The sequence below is a fragment of the Callorhinus ursinus genome, unplaced genomic scaffold (genome assembly GCF_003265705.2).
Source record: "Callorhinus ursinus isolate GAN/ISIS: 27379988/994484 unplaced genomic scaffold, GSC_fseal_2.0 scaffold33, whole genome shotgun sequence".
NCBI classification, from domain to species: domain Eukaryota; kingdom Metazoa; phylum Chordata; class Mammalia; order Carnivora; family Otariidae; genus Callorhinus; species Callorhinus ursinus.
Genome location: NW_027397095.1, coordinates 10,853,165 through 10,872,143, shown reverse-complemented (window position 1 = coordinate 10,872,143; position 18,979 = coordinate 10,853,165). Strand labels below are relative to the sequence as shown.

Here is an 18,979-nt window from a genome sequence, read left to right as displayed (position 1 = left end):
TCTCTGCTTGGGAGCACTTCTGGCAGCACTAGAAGTACTTCGTATGGGCCCCAGGGTGTTATGCAAGGCTTACCGTATCACAATAAACACGAAAAATACCTAAGAACCGTGAGAGATCACTTTTTACTGCAATACACAATTTACTGGAAAGATGAACTGCTCACGCAGAGATGATCATCATCACACAGTGTTTTAAGCAGATACTCGCAACACTTGAGCTCACTGCATAGTAACAGGGGGTGGCTACGAAATTATTTCAGTAGTAAAGTATTACAGGTACTTTTATGCAGTTATGACTTAATACTAAATCTTTACATTTGTTTACATCTCTCTTAACTACGAACAGCATGTTGTACAGTCTGTAAGTGTGCATGTAAGTAAGTTCTGGTAAATTTTAACTTTTTAGAATAGATTGGTGTATATTTTATCATAGCAAATGATAAACTAGACTAGTATCTACATATATTTTATGCATTCATGACATACCTTTTTCCTGATTTTTTTTTCAATATTTCTAGGTTATGTGATTTGTAAATTTCTTCAAATTTGTTCCAAATCTCCAAAAAATATTCCAATACTTTTTTTTTTTTTTTAAGATTTTATTTATTTGACAGAGAGAGACACAGCGAGAGAGGGAACACAAGCAGGGGGAGTGGGAGAGGGAGAAGCAGGCTTCCCACTGAGCAGGGAGCCCAATGCAGGGCTCGATCCCAGGACCCTGGGATCATGACCTGAGCCAAAGGCAGACGCTTAACGACTGAGCCACCCAGGCGCCCCTCCAATACATTTATTGAAAAAAATCCACATATAAGTGAATCCGCATAGTTCAAACCCATGTTTGTTCAAGGGTCAACTGTATTATTAAATAATCCATATAAAGCACTTAGTTCAGGGCCTGGCACACATAAATATTAATGGCTCCATAAATATTAGCTGTTGTTAAGCTAGAAACTACCTGTGGAATTTTTAAGACCAGAACTCTTTTGGAATGACCAATTCTAATATCACCTCCTTCCATGCCTTCCCCAACTTCCACGGGGTAAAATAACTCACTCTCTTCTCTATCCTCCCAAAGAACATTTTATACACACACACACACACACACACACACACACACACACATACATATATATATATACACACACACATATATATATACACACACATACATATATATGTACTGTATAACAACAACTATTAAACCAGATTGTGATCGTGCACACACCTGTTTCCCCAGTAGACTGTGGCCAGGGACAATATCACTGGGCAGACAGTATCATTGCATACTGTTAAATCTAGTTAAACTAGAGAATGAACTATTTTAATTAGAATAACCATACCACTGCACAAACATAAAAGAAACAACAATCAATAGCCTTGCTGAAAACACTTGTAATATAGCAGTGTATTTAGCATATAAACCAACTCTAATCTGAAGTATACAATTTTCATAATTAAATTTCAGTTTACCAAGAAGTAAAATAACATCACTCTTATGTTTTTAATAACATGAAAATAAAGCACAAAAATGAACAGAAATTTTTCAAAAGTTGACTCAAGGAGGTAGTTCTGCATAATTCCATTAGATCTTCCAAAAAGGAAAAATATATTTTTTTAAAGATCTTATTTATTTGAGAGAGAGAGAGAGAGAAAGCACGGGGAAGGGGTAGAGGGAAAGGGAAAGGCAGAGAATCCCAAGCAGACTCTGTACTGAGCGCAGAGCCCAATGCAGGGCGGGACCCACAACCCATGAGATCACAAACTGAGCCAAAACCAAGAGTCAGAAGCTTCACTGACTGAGCCACCCGGGCACCCCAAGAAAAATCTTTATTATAATAACTTTCGGCAGAGGAAATTTCAAGAACTTTGACCACCTTTTATAAGCCATTAAATGTATTATGCAAATTGAGCAAAGGCCATAGTAGGCTGTCCTTTAAAAAAACTCACCTATACTATGATGCATTAAAGAGGATTATTAGATTCTACAGCTATGCAAACATGACAACTACAAAAACTAACTTGGTAGTCAAAATGAGCTAAAAAGCACAAAAACTGATAGTCATTCTATCTGCAGTACATAACTGACTATACCATTAAGCAAATACTCCTGGGCTTCCTCAGAACTGAGGCTCAGACATAAGTTGGCTGGAAGAAAGTAAATTAGATCCAGATATACTTTAGGTTAATATGAAGAAAAATAAATTAAAACTTACTTCATGATATATTTGGCTCTGTCTATTGTTTGGGCTTTAACTTTTACTAAAAGTGGGTGACTGTTATAAGTTTCATTCTTCCACTGGCCATACAGACGATATCTTAAAAAACGATGAGATGAAGAATTAGGAAAAGTTAAACACTTAGAGGTTAATGACTAGAACAGTAGTTAAAAATACAAAAATATTATGTATTTACCTATGCTGATATGGAAATGTTTTAAACATTCCCCATAGTTCCTCAGACATACAAGCATTGCAGTCCATCAAAGAAAGAGATGGAAGAAGTACCTGGTCAGTAATGCTAAGTAAACAGCTAAGGATAACTTCCTAAGAAGAAGGGAGGAAAAAATTATTTTAGTAAAAGGTCCACATTAAACCCCCCCCCAAAATAAATTTATGTCAGCCTTGGAAAAACTGCCATTCCTTGATCTCATACCACACCACATCTAATTTCCCACATTATCACTGCCCTTTTCACAGTGGATATTTGTGCTTCTCCATCTAAGGAAGCAATGAGGTGAGGTAAGGAAAGGGGTAGCAAGAGAATGAGGGATTCTTATTATCCCTCTTCCTTTCTCAACATGGTAATCCTCAAAAACAGGAGTTGTCAATCTTAAAAGATATGTCGAAAGCTATACTAAGCATGTAGAGTACAAAATATTCACACAGGTGATTAAAACTTGTTCACAGTAAAATTTACAGTATGCTGTACACAGACCAATCAGACACATCGGATTTTTCTAGTCTCTTACCGTTTTCTCTTTATCTTCTTGTTTGCTTCCATCAGACTGAAACTAAAATTAAAAAAAACTATAAATAAAATGCAAAAAGGTTAAGATTATGATGTCACAATTTAGCATCTAATTTGAAAAAAATTAACTTGTACACGGTTGTGAATTATTTCCTTACTTTTTAAACAAGTGTAGATCTTAAATATAGCCAGTATTACCAACTAACATTTTTAAATTTCACCTATATTTCTAACTTCCAAATCATCTGCAACATTCATGAATTTTAAATGTCAATTTTATAAGCCAATTCTTTTCTTAACCTCATTATCACAAACCAAAGCATCCTAAAATTGATCTAAGTATTTATTATAAGATTGTATCCAGCACAATTTAGTTATAATGCATTTGCATTTTTCCATCCAGAAGTTCTGATTTTCTGCTACAGAATTAGTAAAATCTAAGACTAAAGCAATAACAAAAAAATTAAACCCAAAGAAATTTAAACTATGTTTTAATTCACCATTACTTAAACTCTCAATGAGAAATAAGCCTAAAATATTAGTAAAACATTACTGACAAAGACCAAACCACTGCCTAAGTTGGACTGAATGAAAAAACCTGGGTCGTTTTGTATCAGTGATTTGCAGATGGACTGCTGAAGTGCCATGTTTGATGCTGATGCTGTCCATTCATTCAAAATGAAATAGTACTTGTGTGTGTGTGTATATAGGCAGGTGGAGAGTTAGAGGAGTGTACAAAGGCCAAAAGGACAATTGAAGCACTGATAGCCAAGGACAATCTAGATTTCTGGGAAGGATTTAACTCAATACCAAGTGACAGAAGGGGAAACCGTTAACATGCAGCTAACAAGCTTATTATTTTCCTGGCAGAAATAGGTATTTTGTGCATGCATGTTTTTATACTTGAGTAATTTAATGGTACTACAGAGAAGTCTAACTGCTGCGCAACATTTTCACATAAGACTAATTCTGGGACTGCCATGTCACCTTGATGGGAAAACACACACAATTCCCCTCTCTTTTTTTTAATCAGCAGGTTAAAAAGATATGGTTCGCTTTCACAGAAACAACTGTTAAGTCAACATATATCCTGGTCAGCAAATAAGGGTCAGGTTATGAAGGAATGGCCTGGCAGAAAACAAAGTAGATAGCTGCTTTTGTTTTGTTTGGTTGGGGGGGGGGGTAATTCTGGTGGCATATTAGGAAGAACTAGATTTACAGTATATTACACTGGGGATAAAGGCAGTTAAGCTACTCCTTTTCTAATATATCATGATTCTAATAAAGCTACACAGAATTTTCTCCATAGAAATAAAACATTTTCTTATCTACTAAGCTGTCCTAATTCCTTTACTAAATACTTAAGGTTGTAATGTCTATGTCAATTCTCTAGATTTCATAACCAGGAAAATTTGAAAAAGAAAAAGAAATATGGTCTGTCAAATAAATAAATAAAATCTTAAAAAAAGAAGAAATATGGAAAGCACAATGAAACTAGAAGAGTAGTAAGAAACATTTCTATCAAAGGCTAACTATAACAAAGATGAACAAAGACGAACAAAAATGGTAAAGGTACATGCAAGTAAAATAATTTTCTTTTCTTTGGTAAGAATATAAAGACACATTCCAGTCCCTTGATGCTTTTTCTTTTAGTTTAATTTGCTTTTTAATTTAGAATAAATATAAAACTCTCCATTCTCATAGTACAACACTAGAATTTTATTGAATGGCCAGTCCAGGAAGAAATGGAAGAAAAGAGGGGAAGGAAGAAAATACGTCCACTTCATTTATTCATTTACTATGTGCCAGATACTGGGAGTTCAAAGATGAACAGAACAGAGTTCCAATCTCTGAGGAAGTGACAAAGACAGTTCCTATCTTTGAGGATCTCTTGAAGATCAAAACTACGCTTGCCAATGTACTATTAGGAACTGAATTTTTAAGTCTGAATAAAATCAAGCATTCATAATTATGCCTAGACAAACCATTAGCTATAAATGGCCCCAAGCAGGTTCCATTCTTGCCCTATAATGAGGGAGCAGATGACAGGGCTGCATAAAAGAACTGGGCACAAAAAGAATGTACGTCCACCAAGAGGGGGCTTCTGGAGAGTCAAGAAATAAAGCTTGGGAAAAAGTTGTAGATTTAACTAGATAAGTTACTTTATTACTGATGTCCTACTTTTAGTATCTCTAACCCATGCATATTTGAAATGCTACTTTATATTTTATTTCAAAAAAAAAGAAAAAAGAAAAATACACTTAAGACTTGTGACTAGATTTGAACCTGAAGCTACATCTAAGTAAATAATGGCACTATTTTCACCTTCCTTATTTTTCTCATTCTTAATTATTGAGTACTCACTATGTGCTATACAGTAGTAGGCTAAGAATTTCACATTTAGGTCTTAAAACTGTAAGGAAAAAAAATTTTTTAAAGATTTTATTTATTTGAGAGAGAAAGAACACATGAGCAGGGAGGAGGGGTAGAGGGAGAGGGAGAAGCAGGCTCCCCGCTGAGCAGGGAGCCCAATGTGGGACTCCATCCCAAGACCCTGGGATCATGACCTGAGCTGAAGGCAGCCACTTAACTGACTGAGCCACCCAGGCGCCCAAGGAAAATCTTTTTGCTAGAAAGGATCCAACTAAGACTTTTCCTATTTCTAAACAACTTAGAAATAGGAAAATATAACCTCTAAGTTAAAAGTTACAAGGCCACGAGTTTTCTGAGCCTAAAGAAGAGATAAATGAATTGCCTTTCAATGTTTTGGTTCAAAGCTTTTTTATCTTTTAATCAGAAATTCTTAAAATTTTATAAACACTTAGAAACAATCAGTAATATTGCTACTACGTCATTTCTGAAAACAGAGATACTAAATGAAAAAGTACTATCTTCCAATACATTTCATTCTTTTCAATACAAATCTGTACCAAAGAATTAATAATATAGTCACCTATACACAGGATGACCATATGTGCTGCTTCTCGCTTTTTATCCCAGTGTAAGTAAGAGCACAACCTTTCCATCTTGAATATCCTAGTTTAGACAATAAAGCACATGGTCTCCCTACCTACCACATGGGTAGCATTCAAACTGCAGTAAATGGACTTGAGGGAGTGGTTTAAACATTAAAATATAGCAAACAAGACAAAATGCTAAATAGCCAAACTTGGTTTCATAAAATTCACCACCCAAAAGTAATTACTTTGGTTAAAACGTTGATTATGGGGCGCCTGGGTGGCTCAGTCGTTAAGTGTTTGCCTTCGGCTCAGGTCATGATCCTGGGGTCCTGGGATGGAGCCCTGCATCCAGCTCCCTGCTCAGCGGGAAGCCTGCTTCTCCCTCTCCCACTCCCCCTGCTTGTGTTCCCTCTCTCGCTGTCTCTGTCAAATAAATAAAATCTTTAAAAAAAGTTGATTACGATATGAAACTGTGCTGTTTTACACAAGCATAGTTCTAACAAAGTTGTGTGTAAAAATGGGTATTTTCGGTGCACTTAATATGAATATGTGATTTATTTAAATGAATTCTCTTTATAAATGGAGTTCATAATAGAAGTCTTTTGTAAAACAAAAAATTGCCCTGTAAATCTATCTTTAGGGAAAATTAAAGTTTTCATATGGAATTCAATTAAAGGGATATGCCCCTGTGTTTTACTTTACATTCCCCCAAAAGCAGCCCCTATTCAAGTACAGGCATAATTTATCTGGGAAGTAACCCTAGTAGGAAATTATTCCTGTGGGTTAACTGGAGCTTAATCCCACTGGGGACTCTGAGGGTCTGTGTAGAAATACAACTCAGGATTATCCCATCTCAAGGCATGGTAGTTACACACTAACTCCTATCATTTCACTGGTTGAGAGCTGGGGAGAGGGGGCAAGGTGAGTTCTCCAGCAATTCCAGGATACCAATTCCTATCCTACCTATGCAGGCTTCCAGGGCCAGAAAAGCCCTCAGACAACAAGATGCAGGTGCCAATAGTTGAAAATTGGGCAGGCACGCACCAAAATGATAAGGACCTAGTGCAGAGCCAAAAGAATACAGATGGAATCTAATAGCATCTGCTATGCCCCGCATGGACAAATAGCCAAACCTCCAAGAGATGAAGAGTTTTTCACAAATATTTTTAAATGTTTTACATTCTGAATTTTTTTTTTCTGAAACTGAACACTGAGGTCCGATTTCAGAAAACAGTCTCTGAGAGGAAGCACAGGGGTTGAATCAATTGCTTACAGTGTATGCACACTAAAAAGTTGACTTTTCTTTCTTGTATAAAATATACTTCTTAAAATTATACTGTTTGTACATAGAGTCTACATTTGCCTATTAACAGACTTAATATCTGCCTGTCCTTGTATGTTTATATGTCTCTCTTAAGTAAAAAGCATAGCTAACGGTAAAAATTAAGATCCTATTTGTAATTTTATTACCATCACTATGATTCTACATCTTGATTAAAACTGTCACATGAAGATATTCAGTTAATAGCTAAGGTGACCTTAGTTCAAACCAATTATTACAGGTGACAATATAAGTACAAATATAAACATCCTAAGAGTTCTTCCCTGCTCAGGCTCGTTAAATAGCAAGAATGTTGTAGATTAAATTTGGTCTCCAATTCTAGAGTTCACTTGCTTTGTATGAAACTTATTTATTTTATTTTATTATGTTATGTTAATCACCCTACATTACATCATTAGTTTTTGATGTAGTGTTCCATGATTCATTGTTTGCATATAACACCCAGTGCTCCATTCGGTACGTGCCCTCTTTAATACCCATCACAGGCTAACCCATCCCCCCACCCCCCTCCCCTCTAGAACCCTCAGTTTGTTTCTCAGAGTCCATAGTTTCTCATGGTTTGTCTCCCCCTCCGATTTCCCTCCCTTCATTGTATGAGACTTATAACAGCAAAAGTACATAGAGGAGCTGAACCAAACTGAGAGAAAAAAATCCTCCAATGAGAGCGGCATCTGTCTCTTGGACAGTAAGAATAATGCAAGGTTCTGATTCTCTTAAAAATATTCTTACAAAATTTGTATCTACTTAAAATTGGAAACTGACATGTCTATAGCTACCCCTGACTAGTCCACTCACAAAGCCCCAGCAATAAAAATTTAATTTGATAAAAATTTTGATTTGTTACTAATTTATAACATAAATTTCCACAATGAAGGGGGGGGACATCTGATTACCACTACAATGTAAAGAAGTTAAAGGCATTCCTATATAAAATCAAATCTGCTCTCATGGGGAAATGAAGCTGCTACTTTAAAGTAGTATCTATTATTTAAAGACAGAGATAGATTAAAGTATATTAACACTTTAAAACAAATCATCAAAAGTTAGTGTACTGACAACTTACAAAAGTAAAGCTGTAACTTACTATGTTCTGAAGAATTCATGACAACTTTAACTCTCTGAAGTTGAATGCCTAATAAATGTTAGCATCTAATTAATGTTTAGATATATCTTATTTGATTCTCACTGCAACCCCAGGAACTAGCTAAGGCAGAGGTTATTACCACTCATCTCTGGCACAGAAAAATGACCAGATTAAAGTCACATAACTAGCAAGTAGCTAGCAGCTCATCCTGATGAAACCAGTTAACCTAACAATCAATGTGTAATGCCTTAAATTACTTTGTTTGGGGGACAGCCTTAAATGAAGACTCTTTGTGGGCAAGTTAGGTTCTAAAGTCAACGCATACAATGAATATATACTCACAATTACCCTTAAAAGTCCCTTAAATTATCTATAAAGTACACAGACACATTATCTTTCATTTAAGTCCAACACAAGACTGTTTTTCCCCCCTCTAGTATTAGAAGAAATCACTGTTATGGGAACATGAGATGGGAACATGAATTCATGTGAACATGAAACGAAGTAACTGGCTTGCATTTAGGGGCCATGTCACATGAAAACCCATTACTTTAAAAACTAGACTCACACTGAATGTGGTTAAGAGACCTGAGAAACTGAACCAAACTGAGAGAAAAAAATCCTCCAATTTCGCCCTTACTCCTAGGCATACACACTTGAGTATTTTGATGGAAAAAGTCTGGCCACCTTCACACAAATTAAGCAAAAGTAACCTTCATCCAGAAGGAATATTAACTTTGAGCTCTATCTACACAACCAGGGTAGATCTTCAGTTTTGAAAAGAAAAACAAAAACAAAAACCAGTAATATCAAGCCAAAATTCTAAAGTAACTGGTTCATAAAGTAGAACTTTGGAATCAATGGGCTAAGGTAGATTCTGTCCCTAGCAACCCCAATTTTTATTATGAAAAATTTCAAGTTTACATAAAAGTTGAATGGATAGTGCACTATCAATAAACACCTTATACCTACTTTGTAGATTCGACAATTAACATTTTGCCCTTTTGACCAAAAAAATAGCAGGCATGACATTTCATCTCAAAATAATTCAGTATGCATCTCCTAAAAAGGACATTCTTCCACATTACCACAATATCATTATCACAGCTAGCTATTACTAATATCATCCAATGCCCAATCTAAGGAATATTCTGACCCTCTGACTCTAGGTTTCTCTAAGCTTCATCTATGAATCAATTTAAAGCACGCTGGCTTTTACCAAGGGCCAATATAAGAAACAGCCATATAAAAAGCCTGCCCAGACAAATGAATTAAGATGACAGAGTGAAGCAGAATTTCTCTCCCCTATCCCTAATGCAATGAAAAATGCATGCCCTGTTGTTTTAACGCTCCAAATTCACCACCAACCAAGCAAGAAAACAGGAAACTATGCTATTAACTTCAAGGGGACGGGGAGACACACACACACACACACACGATTCTGGTACTACACACAGTGTGGTATGGCTCCTGCCCTTAACCCAATCCCAGAAGTAGTACAGACCAAGGAAGTTAAGTCAACAAAATCCTTTAGGCAATAAAACCTGCAAGGTAAGTGAGTAGACTGAGGAAAACCTCTTGTGAACAGGAGCCCACCAGGACTCTGGCAAAGCAAGAACCAGCTGCTGAAGCCTACTGTCATTCACAGGAACTGTGCTTAGATGGCTGAGCGAGTCAAAGCCCAAGGGAGCTGGCATGCCCACATGGTAGAGGATCGGTAATAGTATCTCAGAAGAGAAAGGAGAGGTACTAAATGAGGGCTATACTCAGCCTCACTGAGCTCATTCACTTCCCTTATCACAGCCTACAGAAAAGACTGAAAGGAGAACCCAATTATTAGACTGTAGCTTGGGGGAGGAGGACTGGTCATAAATAAGGCAGGAAAGGTAAGAAGATTCACTCTCACTAAATCAGAAAGAAGTTGTGAACAAAGCTATACATATTAAGATGAAAAGAAATGCTGTGGCTACAATGGAAACATAAATAGCATGCCTCCTCCCCCCAAAAAAAGCATATAAAAGATAAACGAACTCAGTGTGGATGAAAGTAGAACACAAAGGACAGAGGCAGATTCTCCACAAGTTTCTACATATAGTCATAGAAAAAAGTCTTAAGGATGAACTTAACAAAACAAGAAAAGCTTGAAGATGAGATACACAGATTGAGATGAACACAGACTGTAGAGATAAACAAAATAACAAAATACCACTAACAGATTTAATTTAAAATAGCAAGGAATTTCAAGAATTGCAAAATTTAGATAACCTATCATTTCTTCCACTTCAGACACACTACATTTGTATAGGCAGGCGAGCATGATGATTTTGAGCTTGGCCTCTGAATCCAGATTGCCTGGATTGAAATCTCAGCCCTGCCCCATATTAATGGTGTGACCTGGAACAATTTACTTAACTTAAAGCAGAAAAGGTATGGTAAAGATTAAATGAGCTGACTCACATGAAGTACTTAGAATAGGACCTGGCACAGAGTAAGAGCTCAATATTAACTGTCATTATCATAAACAACTTAATCCATTAACATTAACTGGATGCAAAAAAGCACCAAGGAATTCATCTTTAGTTGTATAGGTGCTGTCAAGGCCATTTAAGTATGTCAGGTGAGCATGTTAAAGCTATGCTCTACAATTAAAGAAAATTAAAGATAGCAAAATCTGTCTGTCCATTCATATAGAAATATTCTTTAGAGCTACCCCCTCTTTTAAGGCTGAAATAAAGACCAAAATTGCTTAATATACTAGAACAACAGTTCTCAAAGTTTGGTTTTTGAATCAGTAGCATCAGCATCACCTGGTAACTTGTTAGAAATGCAAACTCTCTTCAGTAGGTTCCAACCCAGACCTACTGAATCAGAAATTCTGAGGACGGGACCCAACAATGTGTTTTAAGATGAGCTCCAGGTGATTCTAATGTATGCTAAAGTTTGAAGATCACTGTACTAGATGGTCCTATGATATATACCTCAAATTTAAGAAATACACAGAGATAAATGATTACAAATAACTGTAGGCTAGAAGACTATTCTGTTAAGTGACAGCTGGTATAAGTATATAACCAACATTTTCAAAATATGCATAAATTATATACACAAACAACCCCAAGCTTACAATGAGTTGTTAAAGACATTTAATTATATTATTTGGAACTAAGGTCAAACTCCTCCTTTAGAAACAATCTTACATACCCTAGTTAAATTCCTAGCTAAGCAACAAAAGCCTTTTAAACCTATAAACACAGAACAAATGATTTGTTACAGTTAAATATTTTCATGGGTAAAAAATTAACCAAAATTCTAACTCAGATCGTTGGAAAGATTCACTTTTCCTACCACAACCTTAGCAATGAGAGAAGACAGATTTCTTCCCACACTGTGATCAAAATAAACATTTTCCTCTTCCTTTCTGCCCTTCTACCTCTGCAAAAATAGAGACCGGAGTTAGGGGCAGGCACCAGGCACAACTGTGATAGAACAGAGGTACAGGAGAGCTGCGATGGAGATGGCAGAGGGGAAGGGTGACAGCTCTACCACCTGCACATCTTGGTAACAATACTGTCTATGTTTGTGCATATGTTCATGCATATGTCTATGTATAGGACTTCCACAACCTGGATGTTTGGTCTCCTGCTTATAGGTTTTTAATACTTGCAGCCAAAGAAAGAATTTCAGAACAAGAGATCTGAACATTAAGATGTTCAGTTAAAAAGAATAGCATTAGTGGGTGAAAGTAAGATGAGAAAGAGGCTATTTACATTGTCAAAAAAAGTATCTCCCCACAAGATATATATTAGCAACAAAGGAAAAAAAATAATTGTACCCTAGAGAAACCTGGTAGAGCACTACCTTAACTAAGTGATCTATGTTAACATCACCAGTAATGGGACAGATTGACTTCATATGCTTCCCAGTATGAGGCACTGGGAAAGACATGACCCTTTTGTTCTTTGAACAGGCACTACTAACATGACTCATCCCTTTCAGACTATAAGAATTAAAATAATGGAACATCATTATACTTCCTTTTCATATATGTTATATAATAAATGATTTGTATAGTAATAAACTTAGATTTTTAATAATATGGTATCAATGTTAATTTATTGACTTTGATAACTGTAGTGGTTTTAAGATTTTGAGAGTGAGTGAGACAGAGAACAAGCAGAGGGGAGGGACAGAGGGAGAAGCAGACTCCCTGCTGAGCAGGGAGCCCGATGCGGGACTTGATCCCAGGACCCTGGGATCATGCCCTGAGCGGAAGGCAGATGCTTAATTGACTGAGCCACCCAGGCGCCCAGCAGATTTCTTTAGAGTACCTTTACATGATGTAAATTTGAGAGCATTTAAAAAAAAAAAGTATTAAAAGCCAAATCAAATACTTCAGGTGCCAAGGGATTAATATACAACAGCTGATAAATTTTCTGTATAGTCACTGCTGTCAAAAATTAAAATTAGATGCAATCACCAAACTCTGGAGAAAACTGTATTTGTGCTTATAACGATTTGCAGATACTTTTGGCAGCCTTGTTTTTACAAATGAAAATTATGTATTCTTTTCTATTTCAAGACCTTGGGTTAGGCAAAGATCTCTTAGAACACAAAGAAGAAACCATAAAAATACTGCTAAATTGGAAATAATTTAAAATTTTGCTTTTCAAAAGACAATTAACATAATGAAAAGGCAAATCAGAGAAATAACAAGACAACCCAATTAAAGTGGGTAGAGATTTGAATAGACATTTCGATATACGATGATTACAAATGGCAAATAAGAACATGAAAAGATGCTCAACATCACCGATCGTCAGGGAAACAAAAGCACAATAGGTACCAATACACACCCACTAGAATGACTAAAATTTAAGAGTGACAATAACAAGTGCTGATGAGGATGTGGAACAACTGGAAGTCATATACAGGAATGCAAAATGGTACGCACACGTTGGAACAGTTTGGCAAAAAGTTAAACATACACTTACCCATATGGCCCAGCAATCCCATTCCTGGGGAAACAAAAACATATTCCCCCCCAAAAAAAGACTTGTACAGGAATATTCATAGCAGCTTTATTTATAATAGCCCCCAACTAGAAACAACCCCAATGCCCATCAATTGGAGGAGAATGCATAAACTCTGGTATGTCTATCTAACATTGCTCAGCAATAAAGGAACTACTGACACGTGCAACAACTTGGATGAATCTCAAAAGCATTACATGAAAGAAACCAGACAAAAAAGAGTACATTCTATACAATTCCATTTACATGACGTTCTAGAAAAAGCAAAACTATAGTGACAAAAAGCCTATCAGTGGTTGCCAAGAACCAGCAACGAAGGGACAGAATTCATGGCAAAGGGGCAATAGGGAACTTTCTGGGGTGATTAAAACATTCTCTATCATGATTGTGGTGGTGGACACACAACTGTATACCTTTGTCAAAACTCATCAAATTGTAAACTTCAAATTGATGAAGTTTACTGTATGTAAATTATAACTCAAAGCCAATTTTAAAATTTAGTTAATAGCATAAAGGGTTATCCTTAGGGTATTAACTAGAAGAGAGTACACGGGAACTCTGGGGTAGTGTTCTATTTTTTAATCAGGGCAGGGGATACATGAGTGGTTTGGAAAAAGTCACTGAGGTGTACAATTATGATTTGTTACTTTCTGTACATTTTATTTCAAATAAAAAGTTTACTAGCAAAGAATGCATCCTCAACAGTCTGACTTCATACAAATAATCACAATGATTCAAAATTGCAACCAAGAAAATAACGGAGTAGAAGAAAAGTAAGGGGGAAAGAAAGCTGAGTTGATCACTAAAATTATAAAGGGATTCAAAAAGCAACCACTTGTCCAAAGTACATTTTCCTATGGGGACTTGACTAATTTCCTATGGGACTTGACTAATTTTCTACCTAAGTGTGTGTGTGTGTGTGTGTGTGTGTGTGTGTGTGTGTGTCACGCGCACACACGCATATATGTGGTTAGGACACAATGGACTTTCCCCAAACCTTACTCAACATAACCTTTTCTTAAATTAAGTTCACTTTTCTTTTTATTTCTAGAGATATGCATAAGACAAATATACATAGAACATTTTCATTCCAAAATTTAGTTTTCTGCTTAGAAGGAAAAAAAAATCTTACTAACCTCTTTCATAAATGATTTGCCTATGCGCACCACTTTTGCAAATAAAATGGGATCATGCGAAAGGTGAGGACCAAGGTAACAGAACATATTGAAGACATCTCTCCTCAAATCTTCAAAGCTCTCTGCTTGTTTTGGTGCCCTCTTATTTTGCAAAGCATTAACAGGTGAACCTTTAGCACCTTTAGGAACGCCAACTCTATAAAAAGCAAAATTTATATGTATACTATACAATACCCCATTTTAAGTTAACACAGTCATATTAATCAATAAGTAAAGCTTTTCTTGCTCAAATTTGATTTCTATGTTTCACTTGTGCCTGACTTTATTAATTAATACCAGATAATTTAGCTGGTAGAAAAAGACAAAAAATACTCATTTGGAAACAATCAGAGTTCAGAGAATGTTTCAAATTAATTGCATAAGGAAATCAGAGAAACGCATATTTCAAGTAACATTTAACATACATTGTATGAATTTGGTTTTAGTTAAACTTGGCCGGTATCAGGAATTTGGATATGGGAATGGGGAACAAGGGATGGACCTCAGAGACACTGGAAGATGAAACAAAAATATGGATATAACAACAGAGATTCAAGTCAATAAACACTTCTCAATGTGGGTTCCACTACCTAGACTGAGTATGAGGTAGGTGGTGGTAGGGAAGGTGAGCAGCATAATGAAAGAGGGTGTCACACTAAAAAGGACAGCATGCCCAGAGTTCTCACCTGCTGAGCAGGTGTCCCGCTGTGGAGTCACAGGGGTCACTCTTTGAGAAGAAGCCTTCATGGTCCACAGCCCAGGTGGCACTAAAGGCAGCAGCCAGCAGCTATGCACGAGTCACAAGGCTGGGGCTTTTGAGGCAGGCTCTGATCTGTGGGGCTGAAGCCAGAGCTGCTGCCAATACTGCTCCTAAGTATCCTGCAAGTAGGCTGAGGGCTAGAGGACTGGTCGACACAGTATCTAGGGGTGATGAGAAAGGCTGCACTAGCAATTTCCAGAACAGCAGCCTATACGCCAGAAGAGATAAGGCAAGCAGAGAGGCAATGTCCTCACTCAGAGCCACTCAACCCGGGACAGAGGAAATTTACACTAAATAAAAACCTGAGGAATTCTCTGCCCCCCACCAAGAGAGGAGGAAAAGTCAAAAACAGAAGAATGGAGTTTTCACTCTCTGTGGAGCAAACCCAACCTAGATGTCTAACCTAGTTTTCCAACTACGCTGCAGCACACCTTCTGCATCACCTGGTCTAGACGTTAGGAGACAAGTCACTGATTAATACATATAAAACTGATACACTCTGTGAATAGTTCTTATCTTCTAATAAAACATACTAAAATATTTGCTTGGTTGGAGAAGACAAGATAAATATGTAGATTTTTTACTGTAGTCCTAAGCTATTTCTACCTCAATGATTAGAAAAGCATACTGTAACATACCTTCGGTAGAGAGGCTCAATAGTTATGTGAATGAGCTTGCAAATTGCAAGGGCTATTAGCTTATGTGAAGCTGCATAGTATGGAGGCATCTGATCCATAATGTTCTGCGCATGCTGCCAATCACCAATCTTTAACAAGGCTTCCAACAAACCAAGTTTTTGGTTGTCAGGTGGCTAAAAATGAACAATTACAGCAAAGATACTCAGAATATAGACACCAATAAATCTCAGTATTTTTTCATTTAAAAAAATTGAGCTCAATAACCATAATAATGTATGTCAACAGCTGCCACTCATGGGAAATGCAATATTTCCCTGAAAGTACAATCAAGTTTTTTAGCTACTGAAAAAAACAACAGGATATGCTCTTTCATTTAGCAGACACAGCATGACAGTTTATAGATCTGGAATTAAATTAAGTTCTATTTAATGTCTTACTGTGCCATAGGGAACTAGAATTCATTCATCTTTGAGAATCCCCTTAGGACTTGAGAGACATTAATACACAGAGCACAAATATATTTCACTTAGGGTACATTTTGAAATTTATGTAAGAAAAAAACATGGCAGCCTCTTTTGGGAAGGTGCCAATCAGATTAAAAACAAAACCACCTTTGAAAATCGGTATTCCAAAAACCAGATTTCACCACAATCAAAATTAATAAGTTATTCTCCCATAAGTTGATTAACTATTACAAGTTAAATTTCCTAATTCTAAATCCAGAAGACAATGTTAATTTTACAAAAAGGAACCATATATATATACCTTCTCTACTTTCTCCTCTTCTTTTTCCTTTTCTTTCTCTCGCTCATCAATTTTTTCAGAAGACAATACAACCATCGTAAGTTTTCTAACAATTTGCTTAGCTTCCACAATTTCTCGTTTGTGTTCATCCATAATGCAATTATCAGCTGGAAGAAGCTAAAAATGGTTCATTAAAGTTTCATAAAACAGCTAATACTATTTGCACATATAAAAAGCAAACACTACTCTGAATTGATAAAATTGTAAATAAGGTCTAGCCTATTAACGACCATGATTTGCCTTCAAAGTAAGTTTCTCTCCATTATTTTCTTATAATCTAACAGGGTTACGTATCTGAAATTTGTACACCTTTTAAAATCAGATAGCAGTTCAAAGTTCCATGTCTTCTTTCTGTTAGAGGTCCTACATTAATACAATACTACAACAGTGATGCTTACCATTGAATTTATTAGATTACCCAAGAAAATGTATAACTGTTCCATTAAAAATATCACAGATTTCCCCTTTAAAGGTCAAATTCCAAGTTAAATAAAGTACTGCATATGGATCCAATTTGGGAGACATGAGCTACTAAATTACATGAAGGGGTAAATTTAATTCCTCTAGATGAAAAATCTCAAGTAGAAAAATTATGAGCAACTCTCACTTTTCATCTTCTAATACCTATTTGATGACTTTAGTCACAAACTAGTTTCTAGCTTATTACAAAAGGGAAAGTAATACGTGTATAGTCAATCTTCCATTATGAAAAAGGACCAAATATCTCTAGTACAGCCATCTTGTATGAGTAGAAGGTTAATGTAGATATTTCATAAAATAAATTTAAAAAAACCCAGACACAAGGAAAAATACAGCCAACAAACCATGTAGTTTCTGCTAGGCACTATGGTAGGCTATGAAAGAAGTGTTCCTGCCCCCAGAAATACATAATCTACTTCAGTAACTAAGTTTAATGCAAAGTAAATAATCACTAAACAATAAAATGAAACATAGTAAAATATTAAACAACGTATTGTACACTTCATCCCATTAGTCAAAAATGGAGGCAGAAGAAAAGTCACTAGGGACTGATGGCAAGGAGTAAGCAAGACTTTTTCTCATTCTTCCTGCTCTCCACTGGCCAGCAAACCCATTTTTTATTGCTTTACCTATTTACCTGCCAAAGGTCCTCATCTTTTACCTAGATTAATGCAACTGCCTCTAAAAAATCTCCCATTATAATGAATAAACTATAAGTTTATTTTTTTTATTATTTTAAGTAATCTCTTCACCCAACATGGGGCTCAAACTCACATCCTGGAGATCAAGAGTCGCACACTCTACCAACTGGGCCAGCCAGGCACCCCTGTATGTTTCTTTTATAGTTCCTCTCAATTCTAGTTTTGTGTATTTTGAGAATACGTAATTAAATGCATATAAAGTTACAAATGTTTCATCTTCCTGTGAACACAACTTTATTTACTATGAAGTTACTATCATTTTTTGCCAAAAAGTCCATTTTGTCTAACAATAATAATTTCCCTGGTATATTTTTCCCACCCATTTACTTTCAACCTTCCTTTGTCCTTAGGTTTTGGAAGTCTCATGTGAAAAATAAACAATAAACTGGTTTTTAATCCCATCTGAAAATCTCTGACAACTTAACAGGAACACTTAGGCCACTTGCATTTATTGTTAAACTCAAACATTTCAGTAATAAATCTATCATCATCTATCATCTTTCCATTTGTCCCACCAGTCTAATACTTACCTATAAACTCATACCTGTCTTTGAATTCCCCTTTTTCTGACCAATTTTCCATGTTCTCAGTTTGTAACATCACTTTTCTACTTTAAATCTTGAATGGCTCTCTACTCCCAACAAGAAAAAATTCAAACTCCTTACTATGGCACTTAAGGCCCTGTAATGTTTAGCCCCAATCTACTTCTCCATCTTCATCACCCCACATACTAGCCTAGGCTCCAACCACTCAGAGCTTCCTGATGTTCCCCTAAGGCGATAATGAAGCCCCTCCAATCCTTTTGCCTTTATACTCAGTTAATTCTACCTACAAAACTTCCCACCTTTAAAGCCAGGCCATTACCATCTCATCTACCAACATCTCAGTTCAACACCACTAGTTTGAAAAAGCCTTCCAAAATCCCCCCCAGACAAACATGGTCACTATCTATTCTGAGCCCCCACAGCACTTTGTGAATACCTCCAATAGAGTAGTTACTATATAATGCAAAATGTTTTCTCCATTGCTAAACTATGA

General features: G+C 36.2%; 1 protein-coding gene across 14 annotated transcripts in view; it reads right to left on the bottom strand.

Moving 5' to 3' along the window:
* Positions 1–18,979, bottom strand: part of THOC2 (THO complex subunit 2) — a 114,032-nt gene that overhangs the window by 41,116 nt on the left and 53,937 nt on the right. For all 14 annotated transcript variants that reach the window (XM_073879187.1, XM_073879186.1, XM_073879188.1 and 11 more), the window contains exons 10-15: positions 16,722–16,877; positions 15,957–16,129; positions 14,520–14,715; positions 2,969–3,010; positions 2,413–2,543; positions 2,214–2,315 (exon numbers count right to left, since the gene is read on the bottom strand). In XM_073879187.1, coding sequence (XP_073735288.1) covers positions 2,214–2,315; positions 2,413–2,543; positions 2,969–3,010; positions 14,520–14,715; positions 15,957–16,129; positions 16,722–16,877 — 800 coding nt within the window. The remainder of the gene's footprint in view (positions 1–2,213; positions 2,316–2,412; positions 2,544–2,968; positions 3,011–14,519; positions 14,716–15,956; positions 16,130–16,721; positions 16,878–18,979) is intronic.